The sequence below is a fragment of the Chiloscyllium plagiosum genome, chromosome 9 (genome assembly GCF_004010195.1).
Source record: "Chiloscyllium plagiosum isolate BGI_BamShark_2017 chromosome 9, ASM401019v2, whole genome shotgun sequence".
NCBI lineage: Eukaryota > Metazoa > Chordata > Chondrichthyes > Orectolobiformes > Hemiscylliidae > Chiloscyllium > Chiloscyllium plagiosum.
In genome coordinates this window covers 16,591,596-16,616,063 of record NC_057718.1, presented here as the reverse complement: position 1 = coordinate 16,616,063, position 24,468 = coordinate 16,591,596, and the positions used below count along the sequence as shown (strand labels likewise).

Here is a 24,468-nt window from a genome sequence, read left to right as displayed (position 1 = left end):
TGGTTCAGGCAGTATTTGAGGAGATACAAAACAAGAGTGAAATTTTCCTAATTGCAGTGAAAATGTTTTGGTGAGTGAAATTTATAGTGTCTGGTCCACCATGGCCTGGGGAATCTTCAGCTCTTCACCTCAATAATTATGCAACTGAATTCTTAGGTGCCTTTGATGAGAAATCATGTGGTTAGATAGGTGGAACTGCTTGCCACTGATGTACACACTTTGGCACCATATTTAAAGCATAGCTGCAACATCATTTCAGATGCTGCGACCTAGAAACCCATTCTCACTGTGGTGCTCAGCCATTGTCACCAAAGACATGACCCAGAAGAAAGTCAAGCTAGCTCCTCGTTTTGTGAACAGGCACCTGGAGGTGTTGGTGGATGGTATGGTGAAGAGGAGGGCATTCCTTTACTCATTGGATGACGAGAGGAGGCCACGCCACCAGACACAAGCAGTCTGGACATAGATTGATGCCTAAGTCAGTGCTGTGTCTTGGATGAAAAGGGATGCCTATTGTGTTGAAAGATCAGTGATCTTTTGCACTCTGCAAGCACAGATGCCACCACCTTCTCTCTGCTATTTTATACTCGCAGGCCGAGCACTTATTCTAATTCTGCTACTTGTTACAATACTATGGCTTTAAGAGGTGTATTTTGTCCTGGGTTTTTTTAAAGAGAGTTTTTAAGATATAGGCAACAAGCTGTATATTTGAAACCAATAAAAAAATCATAACGGTAGAAGCAGCCTAAATAGGTGGGGTCAAGCTCCCCAGAGCCAGGATTTTTAGTTTTAGTTTCTCAATAGTAGTTGCTGGAATCTTGAAGCTGGGTTTGGAAGCTGCAGTACTTCTCTCCCTGCTTTTGTCTCTCTGCGTTATTCTCTTGATGTTTTTCTTCCTGAACTGGAGAATTGCATGTGGGATGACCTATTTTATTGAATCTGCCTTTTCCAAAGGGGTGTTTATGAGGTATTACTATATTGGAACAGTTAGTGTTTAGTAGTTAAATAACCTATTATTTTGTTAAGTTTTCCAATAGAGTTAAGTTTTTCAATTTCTTCTTTCTTTTGTTATACTTTAAATATAGTTAAAGAACGAAGTGTGTTATGCTTCAAGACCTGGTATGCAATGTCTGGCATTTGCTGTTAAAATAAGAAAAAGTTAGAGGTTAGGCTATCTTCTTAATATATTTTGAGGGGTTTGGTCTGGTCCATAACACAGTGCATATGCATCTCACCAAGGCTTGGCAACTACAACTATCAATATACCATGCATTATTTTCACTCAACATGAGAATGTAATAGGAAGTGTCACATAAATAAGACAATTTGTGTTTTAATGAAAAGCAAGTGCCTGGAAATAAAGACATCTCTACTCAAACGTGAGGTTCTGAAGTTGTCCTTTAAGGGTTGGGGCGGCTTCTTTTCTTGACATTGAGAGTGAATTTTTTCATTCACACTGTATTTTCCACCTTTGTCACTATTACACACACTATCCTGCAGGGATAGGAAAATTCTGCCCCAAGTTAATGTTTCAGGTGAACCTTTAATCAGAACTCATTATCTAAGTTTGTCACAATAAAAATATTCACATAAAGTGTGCTGATGTTGAAATGTGTTTTGTCCTGGTTTCTTTTAGAAAGAGATTGGGAGACAGGTGCCTAGCAGTCCATATATAAAAAAAACTTGTGAAACCTTGTTTTCTTTTTAAAATTGGAACAATTTAAGCAGAGTAAATTGGTGTGGTCAAGCTCCCACCCACAGAACCAGGAATTTTAGTTTGAGAATTCAGCAGTTGTTGCTGGGGTCTCAACAGAGTTGGAAGGCAGTGAATCTCTCCCGACTGCTGCACTGTCTCTCTGGATGTTTTTCCTCCTGGGCTGCTGGAGTTTCACTGGAGACAATTGTGTTTTCTGAATTTGTCTTGGTGAACGGTGTGTTTATGAGGTGTTACAATATTGGAACAGTTTCTGTTTAGTAGTAAAATAATCAATTATTCTGTTAACTTTTCCAACAGAGTTATGTTATTCTAAGTTCCTCTTTCTTTTGTTGATTTTAACTATTGTGTTTGAATAAAGTATATTTTGCTTAATATTGAGTAGTTTGACCAATGGAATTGCATCTGGAACATAGAACCTCACATTTACCTTTGCAATAAGAATAAGTTAGAGTCTAGGTTACCTTCTTGTTATATTTTGAGGAGGTCTGGTCTGGTCCGGTCCATAAGAAGACTCAGAAATGTAATAACTGTAAGAAATATGGAAGTAAGATATGTCTAGACCTTTCCAGAAATTCTGTTAACACAACTGTTAAAAGAATCAAAAATGAATTAAAATGAAAATCTTATATGACTGAAATGCAATAATCATAATAAATCTAGAAGTAAATTGAGAAATAAGCCTGCAATCATAGGAGCAGCTACAAAATCCATGCTACTCAGTCCATTATTTTTGAATTTAGGAATGATTGGGAATGTCATGTTAATATTAATCCTTTTAAAACTTGAATAGAATAAAATCATTGCAGTTAGTTTAGTATTTTAGAAGCCAGATCATAATTCCAAAATTAATGAATTACCAATGATTTGACAGTTGAAAAACACAGGCCATCATCTGTAACACATTTATTTCATTTATTTTACTTTAAGTTGCTCTATCCTCAAGATGTAGAAAGATCGAGAAATGGGAGGTGAAATTCAGATGGAAAGACTATAATCTCAAAGTCTAATCTCTGTTTAGTAGACTAATGTAATACAAACTCTTCTGTTTTTATTCTAGTTAATGAACTGGAGGTATTACTTAGTTCCCAGAATACACTCATAAACAAATTGAAAGCAGAGTGTCAGATATTAAACCAAAAACTGGAGAAGATTACAGAAAAAAACAGGTAGGAATCATTCCTGACTTTATCCCTGACACGAGTTTATAATTATTGTCATAAAAAATCATTCCTAACCTTTATGGCACAGTTTTGTGGGATATGGTTACTTTGATCTCAAATTTTACGTTGCCCAAAAATTGTATACAATGGCACATTCTGTGCATCCATAATTTGCTTGTATTATCAGTGCATTTATTATGTTGTCTTCTCTGCTTTCATGTTGAATTACTTGCAAGTAATATCCTATGACATAAAATATTGTGCAGAATTTACATGTTTTCATATTTCCAGTGGTATGTGTCTTTTTTTATATGAGGGATGTGTACTTTATACTTTTACAGTGAATGCCCCAAATAAAACTATTTCCAACAGCCCATTTTGGAGAATTTTAAGTTAAAGGAGATTCCTCTGACCCAAAAGTATGAAACTATGTTTCACTTAGTTGACTCTCACACCCATAAGATTAGATACATGTGAAGGAAAATAATATATTACGATTTAAATGGATGCACTCTCCTTCATGCAAGGCTATTAGTTTATTTGGTGAATTGAAGCTTTTAGCTGAAGGCAAGATGTTAAAGCACAGAATTCTCAGTATGCTGCAAGACCTCTCTTTCTTGAATTTCTAGGAGGTTGTTACTCAGGTGAACTTGAAGTTGGAACAGGTTGAGGAATGTCGTTCTCCCACTTTTGAGGTGCCTATTATCTTGGCTTCTCTGCTGACTTGAAACTGGTTAGATGGCTTTCTGGTGAATTCTGTCTCTATATAACCGTTTCTGATGTTATGATAACAGCGGACAAGAAAATTACATCCTCATCATGTGCCTTGTATAGGTTCAAATCCTCTTTTCCAAACAAGTTGGCATATCGATTTTACATACAATGTGACAGTAAGACTACAGTTGCAGTCAAAGTCAATAGATGTGAAGCTGGAAGAGGGCAGCAGGTCAGACAGCATTTGAGAAGCAGGAAAAACAATGTTTCAGGCCAAAACCCTTCATTCAGATTGGGGAGTGGGAGGGAGCCCAGAAGTATACAGAGAGAGTAGGTGGGGCTGGAGGAAGAGTAGATAGGATGGTGATGGGGGATGCAGGTAGATGGTTATTGTAATTGGTCAGTGGGAAGGGTGGAGCAGATAGGCTGACTGGAGAGGAGGCCATATTGGATTTGGTGCTTGGCAATGAACCTTGCCAGGTGTCAGATCTCTTGGGAGTGCATTTCGCTGGTAGTGATCACAATTCCATGACCTTTACTATACACATGGAGAGGGATAGGAGTAGATGGTATGGGAAAATATTTAATTGGGGGAGGGGGAATTACAATGCTATTAGGAAGGAACTGGGGTGCCTAAATTGGGAACAAATGTTCTCTGGGAGATGCACAACAGTAATGTGGAGGTTGTTTAGGAAGCACCTGCTGATAGTGCTGGACAGATTTGCCCCACTGAGGTAAGGAAGGGATGGTAGGTTGAAAGAATCTTGGGTGACAAGGGATGTGGAACATCTAGTCAAGAGGAAGAAGTAAGCTTACTTAAGATTAGGGAGGTAAGGATCAGACAAGGCTTTAGAGATTACAAGGTAGCCAGGAAGGAATTGAAGAGTGGACTTAGGAGAGCTAGAAGGGGGCATGAGAAAGCTTTAACAAGTAAAATTAAGGAAAACCTTAAGACATTCCACACTTATGTGAGAAACAAGAGGATGGCCAGAGTGAGGGTAGGGACGATCAAGGATGGTGGAGGGAACTTGCACCCGTAGTCGGAGGTAGTAGGGGAGGCCCTTAATGAATACTTTGCTTCAGTATTCACTACTGAGAGGGACCTTGACGTTTCTGAGGACAGCATGAAATAGACTGATATGCTAGAACAGGTTGATGTTAGGAAAGAGGATGTGTTGACAATTTTGAAAAAAACATAAGGATAGATAAATTACCTGGGCCAAATGGGATATATCCTAGGTTACTACAGGAAGTAAGGGAAGAGATTACCTTTGGGTATGATCTTTGCATCTTCCAAATGTTATTCCCTTGTTAAAGAAAGGGAATAGGGATAATCCTGAGAATTACATACCAGTCAGTCTTATGTCAGTGGTGGGCAAAATATTGGAGAGGATTCTGAGAGACAGGATTCATGATTACTTGGAAAACCATAGTTTGATTAGAGATAGTCAGCATGGCTTTGTGAGGGGCAGGTCATGCCTCACAACCCTTATTGAATTCTTTGAGGATGTGACAAAACGCATTGATGAAGATAGAGCAGTGGGTGTGGTGTAAATGGATTTCAGTAAGGCACTTGATAAGGTTCCCCATGGTAGGCTCATTCAGAAAGTAAGGAGGCATGGGATACAGGGAAACTGTCTGTCTAGATATAGAATTGGCTGGCCCATAGAAGACAGAGAGCGGTGGTAGATGGAAAGTATTCATCCTGGAGCTTGGTGACCAGTGGTGTTCCGCAGGGATTGGTTCTGGAACTTCTTTGTGGTGTTTATAAATGACTAGGATGAGGAAGTGGAAGGGTGGGTTAGGAAGTTTGCTGATGACACAAAGGATTGTGGAGTTGTGGACAATGTGGAGGGCTGTAGTAGGTTGCAACAAGACATTGACAGGATGCAGAACTGGGCTGATAAGTGGTAGATGGAATTCAACCTGGAAAAGTGTGAAGTCATTCAGTTTTGAAGGTCAAATTTGAATGCTGAATACAGGGTTCAAGGCAGGATACTTGGCAATGTGGAGGAACAGAGGGATCTTGGGGTCCATGTCCATAGATCCCTCAAAGTTGCCACCCAGGTTGATAGGGTTGTTAAGAAGGTGTACAGTGTGTTGGCTTTCATTCGCAGGAGAATGAGTTTAACAGACGCGAGGTTATGCTGCAGCTCTAGAGAGCCTTGGTTAGACTACACTTGGAATATTATGTTCAGTTCTGGTTCTCTCAGTATAATGTGGAAGCTTTAGAGAGATTTACCAGGAAGCTGCCTGGACTGGAGAGCATGTCTCATGAAGAGAGTTTGAGGGAGCTAGGGCCTTTCTTATTGGAGCAAAAAAGGATGAGATGTGACTTCGTAGAGGTGTACAAGGTATTGAGAGGCAAAGATAGAGTGGATAGCCAGAGACTTTTTCCCGTGGTGGAAATGTCTATCACGAGGGGGTATAATTTTAAGGTAATTGGAGGAAGATTTAGGGGAGATCTCAGAGGTAGGTTCTTTACTCAGAAAGTGGTGGGTGCATGGAATGCACTGCCAGCAGTGGTAGTAGAGTCAGATACATTAGGGACATTTAAGTGACTCTTGGACACATGGAAGTTAGTACTATGAAGGGTATGTAGGTTATCTGATCTTAGACTAGGATAAAAGGCTGGCACAACATCGAGGGGTGAAGGGCCTGTACTGTGCTGTACTGTTCTATGTTCTAGATAGGTGAGTAGGAGGATGGACAGTTTAGGATAGGTCAGGGAAGCAAGGAGGAGGGGTGGGGCTAGACATAGGATAAGACTATAGGAGGGACTTTGAAGCTGGTGAAGTTGATGGTAAGGCCATTGGGTTGTAAGCTTCCTAGGCAAAATGCTATGTGTCATCTGGCACTTTGTAATTCACACAGTCCAGCTTTGATGAGGAATCATCATTATGCAATTGTTAAGACGCAGAGGTTGAACCCCTCTGTTAATTAAAACCAAAGACCCAGAAAAGTTCACTTCACCTTGTAATCTGTTAAAATGTGAGTGACATTTCTGCTATTTAAAGAAAAAAAAACAATTTGGGCGGCACGGTGGCTTAGTGGTTAGCACTGCTGTCTCACAGCACCAGGGACCCGGGTTCGATTTCTGCCTCAGGCCATTCTCTGTGTGGAGTTTGCACATTCTCCCCGTGTCTCTGTAGGTTTCCTCTGGGTGCTCAGTTGTCCTCCCACAGTCCAAAGATGTACAGGTCATTGAATTGGCCATACTAAATTGCCCATATAGTTAGGTGCATTAATCAGGAGTAAATGTAGGGGAATGGGTCTAGGTGGGTTAGTCTACGGAGGGTTGGTGTGGACTTGTTGGGCTAAATGGCCTGTTTCCGCACTGTAGGGAATCTAATCTTGTTTTCCTAACTCTAAAGTGAACACTAAACAAAACTATTGACAAACTAAACACTCTTTCCCCGAACTAACCACGATCTGTTAACTGAACACAATGCTATCAATACACTGTTCCAAAAACACAATTATTAACATTACATTAGAGTCACAGAGTTATAGAGATGTACAGAACAGAAACAGTTCCTTTGGTCTAACTCGTCCATGCCAACTAGATATCCCAACCCAATCTAGTCCCACGTGCCAGCACCCGGCCATATCCCACAAACCCTTTCTATTCATATACCCATCCAGATGTCTTTTAAATGTTGCAATTGTACCAGCCTCCACCACTTCCTCTGGCAGCTCATTCTATACATGTACCACCCTCTGCGTGAAAAAGTTGACCCTTAGGTCTCTTTTATATCTTTCCCCTCTCACCCTAAACCTATGCCCTCTGGTTCTGGACTCCCACACCCCAGGAAAGAGACTTTGTCTACTTATCCTAACCAAGCCCCATATGATTTTATAAACCTCAATAAGGTCACCCTCAGCCTCTGATGATCCAGGGAAAACAGCCCCCAGCCTATTCAATTCTCCCTAGAGCTCAAATCCTCCAATCCTGGCAATATCGTTGTAAATCTTTTCTGAACCCTTGCAAGTTTCACAACATCCTTCCATTAGAAAGGAGACCAGATTTGCATGCAATATTCCAAAAGTGGCCTAACCAATGTTTTGTACAGCCGCAACATGACCTCCCAACTCCTGTGCTCAATACTCTGACCAATAAAGGACTGCATACCAAACGCCTTCCTCACTATCCTATCTACCTGCGACTCCACTTTCGAGGAGCTATGAACCTGCACTCCAAGATCTCTTTGCTCAGCAACACTCTCTAGGACCTTACCATTAAGTGTATAGGTCCTGCTACGATTTGCTTTCCCAAAATGCAGCACCTCACCTTACATTTATCTAAATTGAACTCCATCTGCCACTCCTCAGCCCATTGGCCCATCTGATCAGGATCCCATTGTAATCTGAGGTAACCTTCTTCGCTATCCACTACACCTCCAATTTTGGTGCCATCTGCAAACTTACTAACTATATGTCTTATGCTCGCATCCAAATCATTTATATAAATGACGAATAGTGGACCCAATGTCGATCCTTGTGGCACTCCACTGGTCACAGATCTCCAGTCTGAAAAACAGCACTCCACCAGCACCCTCTGTCTTCTACCTTTGAGACCAGTTCTGTATCCAAATGGCTAGTTCTCCTTGTATTCCATGAGGTCTAACCTTGCTAACCAGTCTCCCATTGGGAACCTTGTTGAATGCCTTACTGAAGTCCATATAGATCATGTCCACCGTTCTGCCCTCATCAATCCTCTTTGTTACTTCTTCGAAAAACACAATCAAGTTTGTGGGACATGACTTCCCACACATAAAGCCATGTTGACTATCCCTAATCAGTCCTTGCCTTTCCAAGTACATGGACATCCCGTCCCTCAGGATTCCCTCCAACAACTTGCCCACCACCAAACGTCAGGCTCACTGGTCTATAGTTTCCTGGCTTGTCTTTACCATCCTTCTTTAACAATGGCACCACGTTAGCCAATCTCCAGTCATCCGGCACCTCACCTGTGACTATCGATGATATAAATATCTCAGCAAGGGGCCCAGCAATCACTTTCCTAGCTTCCCACAGAGTTCTATGGTACACCTGATCAGGTCCTGGTGATTTATCCACTTTTATGCATTTCAAGACATCCAGCACATCCCCCCTCTGTAATATGGACATTTTTCAAGACATCACCATCTATTTCCCTACATTCTATACCTTCCATATCCTTTTCCACAGTAAACACTGATGCAAAGTGCTCCTTTGATATCTCCCCCATCTCCTGTTGTTCCACCCAAAGGCTGCCTTGCTGATTTTGCTATTCTCTCCCTAGTTACCCTTTTGTCCTTAATAAATTTGTAAAAACCCTTTGGATTCTCCTTAACTCTATTCACCAAAGCTATCTCATGTCCCTTTTTTGCCCTCCAGATTTCCCTATTAAGTATACTCCTACTGCCTTTATACTCTTCTAAGGATTCATTTGATCTAACTTCTCAATACCTGACATATGCTTCCTTCTGATTCTTAACCAAACCCTCAATTTCTTTAGACATTCAGCATTTCCTACACCTACTCGCCTTTGCTTTCACCCTAACTGGAATATACTGTCTCTGGACTCTCTATCTCTTTTCTGAAGGCTTCCCATTTTCCAGCTGTCCCTTGATCTGTGAACGTCTACCCCCAATCAGCTTTTGAAAGTTCTTGCCTAATCCCGTCAAAATTAGCCTTCCTCCAATTTAGAACTTCAACTTTTAGATCTGTTCTAACTTAATCTCAAGTCCACACAGTCTCGTATGCTGTGTTCCTTCTGGTCTTCCAATTGTGCTGTCTTCTCCCTGGGTCTTCTTTCTTTTTACTGTGAGTTTTTTTAATAGGAAAAGGTATGTTTTGCTCGATAGTGCCTTTTGAAATTTCTTGAGAGCAAGATGTTTATTTCTTCAGATGGCCTTTGCTCTCCGGCTCTATGGTGGTTATTTTGCTATTCGGTGGAAGTTGTTCTGACCAATTTTCAAAATGCCATGGTTTTATAAACCCCCCCGTCCCACAAAAGTTCTCTCTCATTGGTCTGATGTTGTCAATACAATAAATTCAAACTCAATTGGGTCTTAGTATCCTGGGCATAGTTTGAATTAATTGGTTAAATTTGAATTGTTGTTGTAATAGCAACCAAAATTCAGTATCCATTTAACAGCCAATTAGAACATAAAACAGTACAGCACAGAACAGGCCCTTCAGTCCACGATGTTATGCCGACCACTGATCCTCATGTATGCACCCTCAAATTTCTGTGACCATATGCATATCCAGGAGTCTCTTAAATGTCCCCAATGACCCTGCCTCCACAACTGCTGCTGGCAACGCATTCCATGCTCTCACAACTCTCTGTGTAAAGAACCCGCCTCTGACATCCCCTCTATACTTTCCTCCAACCAGCTTAAAACTATGACCCCTCGTGTTAGTCATTTCTGCCCTGGGAAATAGTCACTGGCTATCGACTCTATCTATGCCTCTAATTATCTTGTATACCTCAATTAGGTCCCCTCTTCTCCTCCTTTTCTCCAATGAAAAAAGTCCAAGCTCAGTCAACCTCTCCTCATAAGATAAGCCCTCCAGTCCTGGCAGCATTCTGGTAAACCTCCTCTGAACCTGCTCCAAAGCATCCACATCTTTCTTATAACAGGGCGACCAGAACTGCGGTCTAACCAAAGTTTTACAGAGCTGCAACAAGATCTCACGACTCTTAAACTCAATACCCCTGTTAATGAAAGCCAAAACACCATATGCTTTCTTAACAAACCTGTCCACTTGGGTGGCCATTTTAAGGGATCTATGCACACCAAGATCCCTCTGTTCCTGCCAAGAATCCTATCCTTAATCCTGTACTCAGCTTTCAAATTCGACCTTCCAAAATGCATCACCTCGCATTTATCCAGGTTGATCTCCATCTGCCACCTCTCAGCCCATCTCAGCATCCTGTCAATGTCCCGCTGCAGCCTACAACAGCCCTCTATACTGTCAACGACACCTCCAACCTTTGTGTCATCTGCAAACTTGCTGACCAATCCTTCAATCCCCTCATCCAAGTCATTAATAAAAATTACAAACAATAGAGGGCCAAGGAAGAGCCCTGTGGAACACCACTCACCACAGACTTCCAGGCAGAATATTTTCCTTCTACGACCACTCACTGTCTTCTGTTGGCCAGCCAATTCTGTATCCAGTCAGCTATGTTCCCCTGAATCCCATTCCTCCTGACCTTCTGAATGAGCCAAAGGTTACATGTTAGGTGAATTGGCCATGTTAAATTAACCATAGTGTTCAGGGATATGTAGATTAGGTGCATTAGTCAGGGAAAATGTAGAGTAATAGGGTAGAGGGAATGGGTTAGTGTGGGTTACTCTTTGGAGGGTCCATGTGGATTTGTTGGGCCAAATGGCCTGCTTCCACACTATAGGGATTATGTGATTCTATGTGTCTATTTTGGAACTGCCCGTCTCTTCACTGTTCTGTTCTGGCAGCTGAGGCTGTACTTTAAATTTACTTTAAAATTCAGAAAACAGTTTCTATCTTAAAGTGAATATACACTCTTTCGACCTAGTAACATAGTGGAAGTTTGATGATTTCCATTTCACATTCATCTACATGCATTGAGTTTTTAGTGTTTCTGTTGTCCAGTGAAACAGAAAGACAAGCCAGCTGAGAGCATACCGGATTTTTTTGTTGTGGGCCAATCCTTAAACTGTGGAAATTTCCCAGATGGACTGTGAGTGTCTATGTTTAATTAGGTGCTTACTTGAGACCCAGGACAATTTGGAGCTCAGAATGCTAAAGGTAATTTGATTCTCATTGGCTATTTTAATAGGTTATTTGTCTTCCAAATTTTTATGCATTATCTGAAAGTTCATTAGTACGCTGAAAAATTGAAGATTGCAGTCCCAATTACTCGATGGTTTGAGATTCTGTCATTGTAAGACATTTAAGTAATATTACTAGAAGAGCAAAAGCAGTGTTTTGTATTCACCAATGCGACTGGTGAATTCTTACTATTTAAAAATAATAGCCAGTCATTAAGAACAAATTTGCTAGTGTTTATAGATGAGGTATCAGAGAGTGTTGATGAGGATAATGCTGTTTGGTGTACTTGCATTTACAAAAGTCATTTGACAAAGTGCTACACAATGGAGTTGTGAGCAAAGTTATAAATTATGTAATAAAATAGGATGATAGTTGAATGGATATGAAATTGGCTGAGTGAAAGGATACAGAGAACAATGCTTGGTGTATGGTTTTCAAAAAGTTTGTAGTGGAGTTCTCCAGAGTGGATGTTAGGAACCTTGCTTTTCGTGATATGTATTATTGACCGAGCCCTTGGTATACAAGGCATAATTGCAAAATTTGTGGATGGTAAGAAACATGGAAGCAGTCTGGATAATCGTGCAGAACTTCAAAATGGCATAAATAAGCTGGTAGAATGGACAAACAAATGCTTGATAACATTTAATGCAGAGAATTGTGAATTGATTCATTTTGGTAGGAAAGCTATAGAGAGCTAATATAAAATTGGCCTCTGGATAGAGTAGATAGCAAAAAACTAATCTCATTCATGGACAGACTGAGAAATTCAAAATCCCTTTTGCAGAGAAAGTCCATTTTGCTGATTACCCATTTTGTATTTACGTCAGAGAGTTCGTAATTCAAAACAGAAATTGCTGGAGAAACTCAGCAGATCTGGCAGCATCTGTGCAGAGAAAGCAGAGAAAATGTTTCTCAGTGACCCTTCCAAGCTGTAACCATGGGAATGCCCACCACAATCCTGCCATCTTGGGTATGATGTTTTGGATGGGAAGATACTTGGTCGACCTTCTCAACAGACTGTCTAAGGCTGTAAAATGACTTGAGGGTCTCATCCTGCAGAAAGAGAGTGAACTAGACTACCTGACAATAAGGCACTGTGGGCAGCTGTAAATTTTGGGGGTTCCCTTAATTTTGACCCATTTGTGTAAGATTGAGGTACTCAACCTAAAGCTGAGTACTCTTGTCAGTTTTCTGACAGCCTCTGGCAGCTTTCCTTGCCTCTTTCTCTCTCTCTTTCTTTCTCTTTGTCTCTTACACACATACTCTCTCTCTCTTTCTTTCTCTCTCTCTCTCTCTCATACACACATACACACCCATGCTTCTGAATAACTGACACCTCTCCATATAACCTCCAGCCCCAGAAAGCTGCCCCACTTCCACCTCACCCCAAATCAAACCGAAGACTTATATTTCTTGCCTCTGATCCTCCATCTGAGGAAGGAGTTACCATGATGTTGCCGAGTTCTAGACTTGCTGACCTCTGATTGGCCAGGCACATCAGTTGGGGTAAGATGTTGTTGCATTGCTATTCCAGGAAGTGAAGTCATGAAAGGTGCACTGGGTAAAAACACTCAGGTACCAGAAAGGCTTTTGATTGGTAGCTTTCACATTGTGTGGTGGTGATGTGGATTCCCTATTTTATCATGTCTACCTCCCAACTTGAAATACAATCAGCCTCTCCAACATTTTAAAGTTAAATTAAAAATAGCTTTTACAGCCAGGCCACCACAGTGAGAGAGATCTCTTGTACAGGACATCCTGTGTTTTGCCTTCTGGTTGGGGTGATGGGGCTTGACAATACAAAGAACGGCATATATTGGAAACCAGTACAGTTCTGAAGAAGGTCATTATACTCGAAACATTAACTTCGCTTTCTCTCCACACATGCTCTGGACCTATGAATTTCTTCAATAATTTCTGTTTTTGCTTCTAAAAAAATTCATTTCAACAAAATGTTTTATTATTTATGGACATTCTCTCTATATTATTGAAATCTACACAAACATAGAGTGTCTCATTCATGAAATCTCCCTCCTTCACTGGCTCATCTGCTGCTGGGAAGCCACCATGAGCCCTTTGAATTGGCCGCTATCATTTGTGGGAACCTGTAGGTGGAGAATTAATCTCTTTAATTGCTTCTAAGTGGCCATGAACAGCCTTGATTGGATATCAACCATGTGGGACCACCCCACCCTCCTCTGCAAAAATGACCCACAGTTGGCATCGATCCAGGCCGGGACCATAGGACACAGAATTTATTTTACTGCACAAATAGCTCCACTAGTTACCTGATGAAGGAGTAGTGCTCTGAAAGCTTGTACTTCCAAATAAACTGTTGGTCTATAACTTGGTGATGCGTGATTTTTAACTTAAGCATTTTCTCAATTCTCTTGTCTCCTGCCATGAAGGTAGCAGAATTAGGGGGCAGGTCAATAAGTGTGTGCTGCTCTACATTACTCATACAGCTGGTAATTTTTAATACATGAATTGAGGCAGCGTATCAACTGGCTGTTCAACTTTGGAGACCTTACAATTCTTTTCTCATTTGATGTCTGCAGGCATAGGTTCTCTTAAATGGGTTGATTTTGGGAAGTTAATTATTAGATAATAATCAAGCTCTGGAAAAGTGAAAGAAAATCCATATCCTGTGCGAAGAAGGCATTTAAGTACACCTTTACTGCAACAACGGGGTTCGGCAATTATTACCCAGGACTCAGATAAAACCCAGGATCTGCCTCAATAAAGCTCAGTTGTTTAACATTACCCATTTCCCCATAAATTATTTGAGAACATTAATAAGTATTTGTAAATTAATCTAAGCACAAAAAGTAATACTATGCAGGCTTTTCTTGAATGTTGATGCTGATTGCTGAACTATATAAAAAAAGTCCATCTAAATTTGTTGTTCTTTGGTCAAAGTTGACCTTTACCTTGAAAGATTTAATCTGGCTTTATGGACAAAATCATGGAATTTCAATCTGTTACTGATTACATCAGCTGGTATGCTTGTTCTGAAAGGTTTTTGAAGTTATAGAGATAAATTCCCCAACTTTCTTCCATCAGCCAATGCTTCTCCATGTTTCCAGTATACCAATGGGCCCCTGCTAAAAATATCAGATTGAAAATGCTAGTTGAATATGTACTGTCTGTGGGAATCCATGTCTGTCTATATCACAATGAAAGAAAGTGGAAGGACTAACATTTTTATAGCATCTTTCGTAGGGACAGAACATCCCAAAACACTTCACAGGCGAATAGGTACTTTTGAAGTATAGTCAGAGATGTAAATAGAAAAAAGATCAGTCGCTTTGCAACATAAGTATAAAACAATCAGATAAGCTGTTTTAATTATGTTTATTAACAGATAAGTATTGACCAAGACACTGGGAATAACTCATCTGTTCTTCTTTGCAATAATGCCATGGCTATTGTATGTCAACCCAAGGAGGCAGACAGAGCTTGCTTTAAGGTCTCATCCAAAAGATGGCAGCTCTGACTGTGCAATCCAGCAGAGGATGTGTCAGCTTTGGCTTTTGTGTTCAAAATCTGAGGTAAAACTTGAACCCACAACCTTCTGACTCAGATGTAAGAGTGCTTCTAACTGATGAGCTATTTACTGTCAGAGCTTTGGGTCCTGGAATAGATAGGAGCTAGTAGAGATGAATAATCTATAATGGATCTGTAATTTTGGTCAACAGGAACAGGAATGTTCATTTCAGGCTCAACAAGTTATCTAGTAAACATTACCCCAAACCTCTCAATTTTTAAGTTCCCCACTTTCAACTATAAACGTCTACCTGCTTCCGCCATATCCTCCTCCACAATCTTATACTCTGTGATAACTATGGACCATTTGACACTGTATGGTTGATGTTATTAAGAAATAGTCATGGATATTAAAAAAATTAGTGTACTAAGGAAGTGAAGATCAAAATGAAAGAAATATTATTTGATGTGCCCAATGGATTAGTGCTTAAAATTCATCTTGCTCCTGGTATGTATTACTGGCCTAGATTTGCAGTTTCCATGCAAAGCAGTGAAAATGGCACACGACAGAAGCACAGAAGAGGCAGCCAGAACTTTACAAAGAGAACTACAATAAGGGCTGCAGCTGGGCTGATCACTTGTAGATCAATCTAGACAAGTTGGAAATCAAAACAGTAGCCACATGTAGTTTGTGGTTGGGATAAGATTTATCAAGGGTTGAGTTGAAAGAGACTTGGTGGGGGGGATATTAGTTTATGAGAATGTGGACATGACCCCTGCACTTTGAAAGGGCAAGTTTACGAAATGCAACAAGACCTGTTTTCTTAAATAGAGATTAGGAACGAGTGGTTGCCATCAAGTGTAGTTAAAGCCAGAACATTAGACAAACTTCAGGAACAATGGCATAGTGTTATGAGATTAAGGAGTTGAGATTCTTGAAAAATGATCTACTGGTAAGCTGAAGGGCCATCAGTATCCACATGTGATCTTATGTTATAATCATTGTTGCAGTCGTGTAGTGATTCCAGCAGCTCTGTCTCAGTCACAGTTCTGAATGCTTTTTAAAGTACTTCATTAGGTCCTTTCTCACAAGCTTGTAGACAACAGTGCAGATGCATATTTAGGACCCAAAGTATTTAATTCAGTGTTGTTAGTCAGTCAATTGACAGATTATATTATCCCTGACTCCACTAAAACCTTCATAGATATCGGAAGAAAGGACAGATCCTGATGAAACCCCTGCCCATGTGACTGTGACAGCCATAATTCTTATCTAGTTTCTTTCATAAAGAAAGAATTATTTTACCTTCCCAACAGGCAAGAGTATCTCGCGAAGAGCTTGGCACCATGAAACATTCAGCCTCCAGCTGCTGGCTTGGCTGTTGAACAGGAATGGTTAAAAAGCCCTGGGCTTATGAAAGGAAGTGATAGAGATCATCATAGCTGCAAGGAAATCTTCCACACAGTCTGTTTGTAACAGTAAGTGGAAAAGGTTTGCCATCTGGTGCCAAGATCATGGACAGGATCCCGTGCTGTGTAGGATCCTTATGATTCTCGACTATTTGGGTATTCTGGCAGAATCTGGACTGAAGCCCAGTTTGATCTGAGTACATGCAGCAGCTTTCCTAGTGTCAGTATAAAAGAACCAGGTGGGTGTTCGTAATACACTGTCACAGTTTACAACAGGAGTTTGGAAAGTCAGAACTCCATGTAAGTCCTTTGCATTTAGTGTGAGTGACGTCTGCTTTTTTTTAAATGACTGATTTGATTTATTTTTCCCTCTTTTTCCCTTTATGGACTTACATCTACGTTATGCAAATTTCCTTTTTGCAGAAGAATAGGGTGAGGATTTGTTTCTAGATCTTCACTATCTTCCCTCTGTCGCCAGCTACTGGGGGTGTGCAAGTGTGACTCAAGGTGACAGGTCTGCCTATTTTCCTTCCTTCCCTGTAGAGCAGCACCTGTCCTTCTCTCAGTGGTTTCTCACTGTGGTCCCACTTAGGAACAGATCAGAGACTCACCCTGGGGAAAAAAACTGCTCTAACATGTTAGCAGTTTTATTGCATTGGGTAAAATTGCTGGAAAATTCTTTCCCCACCACATACCCCCATGTTTTCCCTCACATAGAGTCATTGACATAGATTTTTCTTGCACTGCTTTTTATAAAATGTTGGTGCTCCAAATCACCCCATAGCTTCAAAAACCTGAAGCTATTTGTGCATCTGTTTTAGGACCCATGAAAAATGTACTCTTTGAATTAATACTTGATAAATTAATAGTTTAGCTTCACTATCCAAATATTTGAAAATTCTGAGTGCAGTAAAATTTTGCCTTTTTTTCCAATCATTACGTTATTTCTTGCCTCTCACTAGTTAGTCAAGAAGCATATGTTTAATTATTTTAATATGAGAGAAAACATGTTATTTTGCCTGAATCTCTGAGAATACACAGTCAAGAAGTAGTACAATGCACAATGTTCCATGGCTTCATGAGGGTGAGCTTGGAGGCGAGATAAAGAGGATTGAGAAAATGGGAAAGCTATGGTAGGATGGCCCCACAGAGGCAGGCAGTCAATTAAAATAATTTTTCCACTAGCACAGTGGCTACCTGCTGCATGAAGCGTGCACAGTGCAGGACTTCCTGGATACTTCCTTCAGAGTCTACTACGATAGTGATTCTGCAGTATCTTCATGCTCAACTTCCAGTGATGCTGGAATAAAATCCCCATAGTTCCAGAAGGCTATAGGGCTGCTTTCTGATTAGAGAGAGACAAATATTGGTTAAGTGGTGGAGATTTGCCTGCGGTCACCAACCTCGGGCAAGAGCTGAGGTTGTGAAGGAGAGACCTTCATTGTAACCTTGGCTGGTGCAGGTTGGCATCACTCTGCATTGCTAATCAACCATCCATTCATCTGAGAAGTCTTCCGATCACTCCTGGACCTGACTCCACTACCCCTTCCCCTCCACTACCATTGTTGGACCTTCCCCATTGCATCTAATTTCTCCCATTAAACCCGACCTACCCTAATCACAGCATCACTCACTTGGCCTCCTTGCGATTTTGCACCCTGGTTCACCCCCCCCCCCCCCCCCCCACCCATTTGGTCCCAAATCCCCCTCCTACTTGGCATCCTATACACCTAGCACACACCCCCCTTATTTAGCTGGCACTCTACCCCTACTCATCTGATATCATGCCCCCTGCCACACCACTGTGGTACCCTATTTATCAGGCAGGCTCCCCACCTGGCAGCCCTAGCTTACCAAGACCCTAAGTCACATTTACCTTACGTACTTACCTATTGACAGCAGCTGCCAAGGAGACCATCTGGACCATATAACAATAAGGCAATTGAATGCGGTGTAATGGGGACATGGTTCACTTTCCTCTAATAATTTTGCATACGATAAAAATGCCAGAATGGAAGTACACTCCAGATTTCTTCCCTTCTCTTAAGATTGGTCCCAGGGGAACTTCTGTATCCATCTAAGAGATTATGATTACTGGGGTCAAATGTCTTTATTTAAACAAAGATCAGTTGCATTTACATGCAGTACCTTTGATATACTAAAATATCTCTTGATGCTTAAAATAAAAGCAAAATACTGTGGATGTTGGAAAGTGGAAATAAAAATGGAAAGTGCAGGAAATGCTTAGTTCTCAAGAAAAGATGTATTCAACTTGAAATGTTGGGCATTTCAAGGATTTTTCAAAGAGTTACAATCGCATAGAGATTCTCTCTGCTCCACCACTCCACTCCTTTTCTATACTAAGAAAGAGCTCTGCATTATCACAGCAAATTCTGATCCTGCTTCTTCAGAAATGCAGAGCCAAACTTTAAATCTGACAGATCCCTCATAGTGCCAGATAGTGAAAGCAAGGGAAACTACACACTCTTCATCACAGCTGTTGCAGTGTTCTCTGATTTGAAGATCCAACATCACAGACAAGTACTTTTCTAGCTCCAATGCAAGGTAAGTATGTAAGTTAAGTGTAAGGTTAGTGTGCCAACTGGGTAGGGTGCAGGGTGACACATATATGGTACCAGGCATATTATCCTCAAGGTGGAAGGAGGGGTTTGTGTTGGGTCCAGTAGCAGGGATGAGGGATTTAGGTTTGGTGGTTGGATGATGGTATCTGATCAGGCAGGGAAGGTGGGTGGTTAGCTGCAGCAGCAGGGACAATGGTGTCAGGCCCAGGGTGGGTTTGGGGGGATTGGGCTGATGAGACCCGGGGGGTTTCAGGTCCGGAGGCTGATGGGATAGAAAGGGTATCGGGTCAGGATGTGGAAATGTAAAGTGTCTTGGCAAGATGTAATTGGAGGGTGTTGTACATCAGAGGGTCAGTTTAATAGTTACCAGAGTTAGAATCTGGAGTTAGACTAGAGTTTTAATACTTTAACTTTCTTGCATAACTATACTTACCTGCAGCAGAATCCAATGAATTCTCTGATTTAATTGGATACAACGGGGATTCCAAGTATAGTGGAATTGCCCGGTGGAATCTTTGATTTCTCAGGCAATTCTTCAAAGTCTGCTACATTGAGAATTCTGCAAGGCACCATGGCAACCCCCACTTACACTGCAGAAATGACTGTTTGGCTATTGGAAAATCTGGGCATTAATTCTGTTTCTTGTTCGAAAGCTGCCAGACCTCTAGCATTTCTGTTTCTTCACAGTTGAGTTGTGAAATAAGGTTTTAACCATAACAGCTGCAATTACCTTACCACATTCTTTACCATTCTGTTTTATATGATTATGCATTTGTGAAGTACCTTAGGCATTTTCCTACCTTAATCTTATAATATGTTCTTAAAAAAAAACTTCAAGACACCATAGGTTAATTTTGATTCATTCTGAAGCATGTTCAAGCTCTTGTGATGAAAGATTTACACATTTTGCCTCTGGAACGTGCTTGTAGACAACATAATTGCTAGAACTCTGTCAAAAATTAAATACCTACCTAACAATCACTTGCTAAAACTAGAAATAGACCATGCTTTAGACTAGGAAATTTGTGATCTCCCTCTTGACATTTCTCTTTTCCTTTTGCAAATTGGAGCCCTGCCAACGATTTCAGAAGCAACTGAAGTTATGTGAGACTTCTGTTCCTGTTATAGGTGCCTGCAGCTGCAATTAAGTAAATAAAACAAAAGATTGTTTTATTTACAGTATTTATCATTATATTATGTTACAATGCACGAGTCAATTTAAATTGCAGTCACTTTTGTTATCGATGAAAGCATCGCTTCTAATTTTCATGTAGCAACATGCCCACAAAGAGCAATGAAATGAATCTGTACTTGCTGGTGTTGGTTTAGGCAAAAACATAGGCTACATTACTGGGAGTACAAGATCTTTAAATAATGATCTTCAACATACACTCAATGACAGGAACTTTATTTTAAAATCTCATCCACAAAATGAATATCAAAAAAGGTAATTTGTATTATTGTTAAACTATAATTTGATAAAGTGCTATGAAATCATTCTGCATTACTGTTATTTTTGTCTAAATCTTTCCTTCTCCAAGTATTTAAATTTGACAACACAATGTTCTTTTCATTTGATCATTCTGAAATTACTTAATTTAGATGAGCCAGATGTTCTAGCTTTTGCATTTGTCCTGCTGTTATGCGTTGAATAATTGTTTTAAGAATAGACGATTTTTCTTTCTTTGCAGCCCTGCGCAAACTCTGAGAAAGTTCAGAAATTCAACAAGCTAATTGGTTACTGAACTGTTGAAATGTTCAAATGATGTGATCTTCACATGTTGAAAAGAAACTTATTCCTAAACTGATCATGTTATTCTCATGTCATCTGTGTCAGCACATGGCTTACATGACTTTTAGATTCTAGTTGAAGAGAATTCCCAAACTAGCGTTTTGTCATTTAATTATTCTCTCATTCATAAAATATCACTGGACTTGATTCAAAGGAATATGTACTTTTCTAAAAAAAAGTTCAAGTAATATAATTGGCTAAAAAGCCAGGGGAGAGATGAGTTTTAAATATAATAAGTTGCCAAAATGCATTATCTGAAAGGATGAAGTAAGCACAATTAATAGTAACTTTCAAAATAAATTGAATTGACAAGGCTTTGAGGGTGGGAGCATTGATGGAGAGAGCAGGGGATTGAGACTGCTTGTTCTTTCGGAGAGCTGCCACAGGTATGTGGGAATTAGTGGTGGCCTATTGTGCTGTCTTTTTAGCAAAAATGCCATTGGCGAATGCACATTTTTAAAGAAAACTTTTAGCTACCAGTATTAGCATCAGGTATTTGCACCACCAAACCCAGATTAAAGAGTCCTCTGTACTGCCTCAACAAAATAGCTTTAACTCATGCCAGAATGAGTGTGAATTAAAGTATGGTTTGTCTATTTTCCACTGCAAAAATCTGTGATCTCAGAATGGAATTTGCAAACTAAAGGCAATTTATGACAATTCATTTCTCATGCTATTCTCTAGGCCAAAATCCATTAGGAATTTGGTTGAAATTGGCCAAATTAATTCCACATAGGACTCAGGCAGCAAGCAGTGAATGGACATTCACCCCATCTGTCTGGGCTGGCTTTGGACTCCAAAGTTAAAAATGACATGCTGCACTATTATATATTTCCACTATTTCCTAAAGTGCATAATTTAATCCCATTGAAATAGTATGTGGGCGGCACGGTGGCACAGTGGTTAGCACTGCTGCCTCACAGCGCCAGAGATCCGGGTTCAATTCCCGCCTCAGGCGACTGACTGTGTGGAGTTTGCACGTTCTCCCCGTGTCTGCGTGGGTTTCCTCCGGGTGCTCCGGTTTCCTCCCACAGTCCAAAGATGTGCAGGGTCAGGTGAATTGGCCATACTAAATTGCCCATAGTGTTAGGTTAGGGGTATGGTTGGGTTTCGCTTCGGCGGGTCGGTGTGGACTTGTTGGGCCGAAGGGCCTGTTTCCACACTGTAATCTAATCTAATCTAATATGTTTAGTTTACTCACTATGTCCCTTTGCTGGCCAATCCAACTGTTGGACTCACACTAATTTAATGCAAAAAAGGAATAATTTCAAGTTATCAAGTTAACTTCCTAGAAGGTAATTAAAATTGTCACTGACAGTAAATTATAAACCAGTGGATTTGAGAAGTAGGTCAGTAGTAATTGCATGTGGTTAATGCCCAGTTACGACCCAAGACTCTTTAGAGATGATTTCAATCAATGCCAGCTGACATGGTGAGAATAGCATAAAAAGGTGGTTAAAATCATTGTATAATATTTAATGCTGCATTCCTGCTGGTGGCTATTTTCAACAGCTGAGGCACCTGCCTCATGAATAAGTGCAGATGGACATTCTATGATATAGATATACAGAGCCACTCTATGTTATCATTGGACACATTATTTTACATTGTAAAATATCAAACTGTTGTTTTGGTTCTGAAATTGTTAATAAACCCTAGCTGGATTAGTCACTTTGGAGCCACTGAAGGAGTATTTGCTATTTTATTAAAAATCAGCTTGTTTGGTGGGACTTAAACATGACCATCTGGCACTACCATTGTGCCACAATAGCACTGAAGTGATATCTGAAGGATATTTGAAGAATTGCAACTATTTGAATGATTGGACCTATGTATGATGGCACTGTTTAGTTTGCCAGGAAAGTTTTCAGCTCCTTGCTTTTTCCTCATCATTTCTTTCTTCTATACTTGCAGTCTGTAGTACGCAGCAGTACCAAGCAGTCACCAGTGGAAGTAGACCATTCTGTACTTCCAACTGTAGTGCGCAAACACCTCAGTGTTTTCTACAAACTATGTATGATGCTTGCAGAACATTATCTGACAGATAAAAATACCATGCTTTATAGTATCTTGGTGCTTGCCTGGAGCTAACAAGATTCATTATTTACAACATAATAGCAATTCATACATTACTCATAACAATGATTAATCTAAATGGCATTAACTCTCAAAACAAAAGTACACTCATAGTTAACAAACAAGGATATTACCTGAATGAAACAAAAACCGAAATTGCTGTAAAGACTCAGCAGGTCTGGCAGTATCTGTGGAGAGAAAGTAGAGTTAATGTTTTGGGTCCAGTGACCCTTCTTCATAACACTGGTGATCTGGCCAGTGGAGGGGCAGTGAGAGTTTGTGTCATGGGTGTAGGGTCCTTTGAGAATGAGTGGATATTGATTGGGCTAAAGTACAGGCAGGAGTAAGGCATGTCAGGTCCAACAGTTGAGAAAAATTGTGTCTGGAGTTGTTATGCTGACTTTTGGGATGGTGAGAATTGGTCTGGGCAGGGAATGTCCAGTCTGTTGGGTCTTAGGATACAGGGATACCATGCCAGACCAAACCAGAATCACTAACACTGGATATGACACACAAGAAATTAAATATTCACTGACCCTCAAAATTTTCTAACTGTTCCTAACCAGACTTCATAAATAACAGATATCAAGTTTTATAGTTTCAACAGAAATTAACAATTTATTATTAATACTGTAACATTCACAGAGCAAAGTTAAACAACAAGGTAACAGATTAATGTCTATGATTTAAACCCAATCTTCTTTGACCATAACTCGCAGACAAACCCCTTATACAACAAGACAAATAGACAGACAGTTAAGGGATAAATTAAAATAAAAATCAAAGAGTTGTAATTGGCCAGTTCACTTAACCACAATTTTGAACAATGGTTGCTAAGCCTTCATGCAGTCCTTGGATAATGAGTTGTTCGCAGGTCTGTGGGACTATATATCTTGCTTGAACTCTGAAGTCACCAGTCAATGCAAATAGCTTCCACAGACTGCAAGAGGCTTTCACTAATGTCTTACAGACTGGGGTTCTTTTCTCAGTGTTTTAAATAATTTGATAACTGGAGAGGATAGCTAGAGAGCAACCAGAACTCCAACCAGCAGCTTTCAGGGCCACACTGGCTTCTGCCCAAGGCCCAGACCAAACCAAATCAATCTGTGGTTTCTGTTTCTTTTTCAGTATTTTCTTTGTTTGACTGGATAATCCCGGCCTCTCTCTGATGGACCTTTTAACATCCAGCTGCCAGTCCTTGAGCATAATAGATCTCAGGTGCTAAAACATTTGCTGCATTCTTAGAAAAATAATCAACACTTGCAATTAACTTTGCAGGCCGTTTCCCAGAAAGAATTATCAATGTGTTTGTTGTTTCCTTATTTTTTTAAAGCAAGCCGCTGCTCAAAGTTGAACTCTCAACTTCAGATCACATTTCCAAACCAAAAATGGGGAAAATAAAGAAAAATCAGTGATGGTCCCAAGATGGGAAAAATGTTAGTCCAGGCTGGGATCTTGGCAAGAGTGGATGTCTGATTTGGTGGCATTGGGTCAAAAGTGGGATGGAGTTGGAATTCACTCAGGTTATGAAGGGGTATATGAGCTTCAGCAGGATAGCTTGGGCAGAATGTAGTTGGAAGTAGGAATGTTGTCAGTGTCTGAAGATTGTATAAGGGATTCAGGAAGAATAGTTGAGTGTGTCAGTTCAATTGTTACCTGGAATTAAGGACATTTTTAATTCTCAAATGTGTTCCGACTGTTAAGCTTGACCAAGTCAGAAATTGG

General features: G+C 40.3%; 1 protein-coding gene across 1 annotated transcript in view; it reads left to right on the top strand.

The window, feature by feature from the left end:
- sdccag8 (SHH signaling and ciliogenesis regulator sdccag8) overlaps positions 1-24,468 on the top strand; it is a 346,220-nt gene that overhangs the window by 233,998 nt on the left and 87,754 nt on the right. The window contains exon 15 of the mRNA XM_043695478.1: positions 2,775-2,883. Coding sequence (XP_043551413.1) covers positions 2,775-2,883 — 109 coding nt within the window. The remainder of the gene's footprint in view (positions 1-2,774; positions 2,884-24,468) is intronic.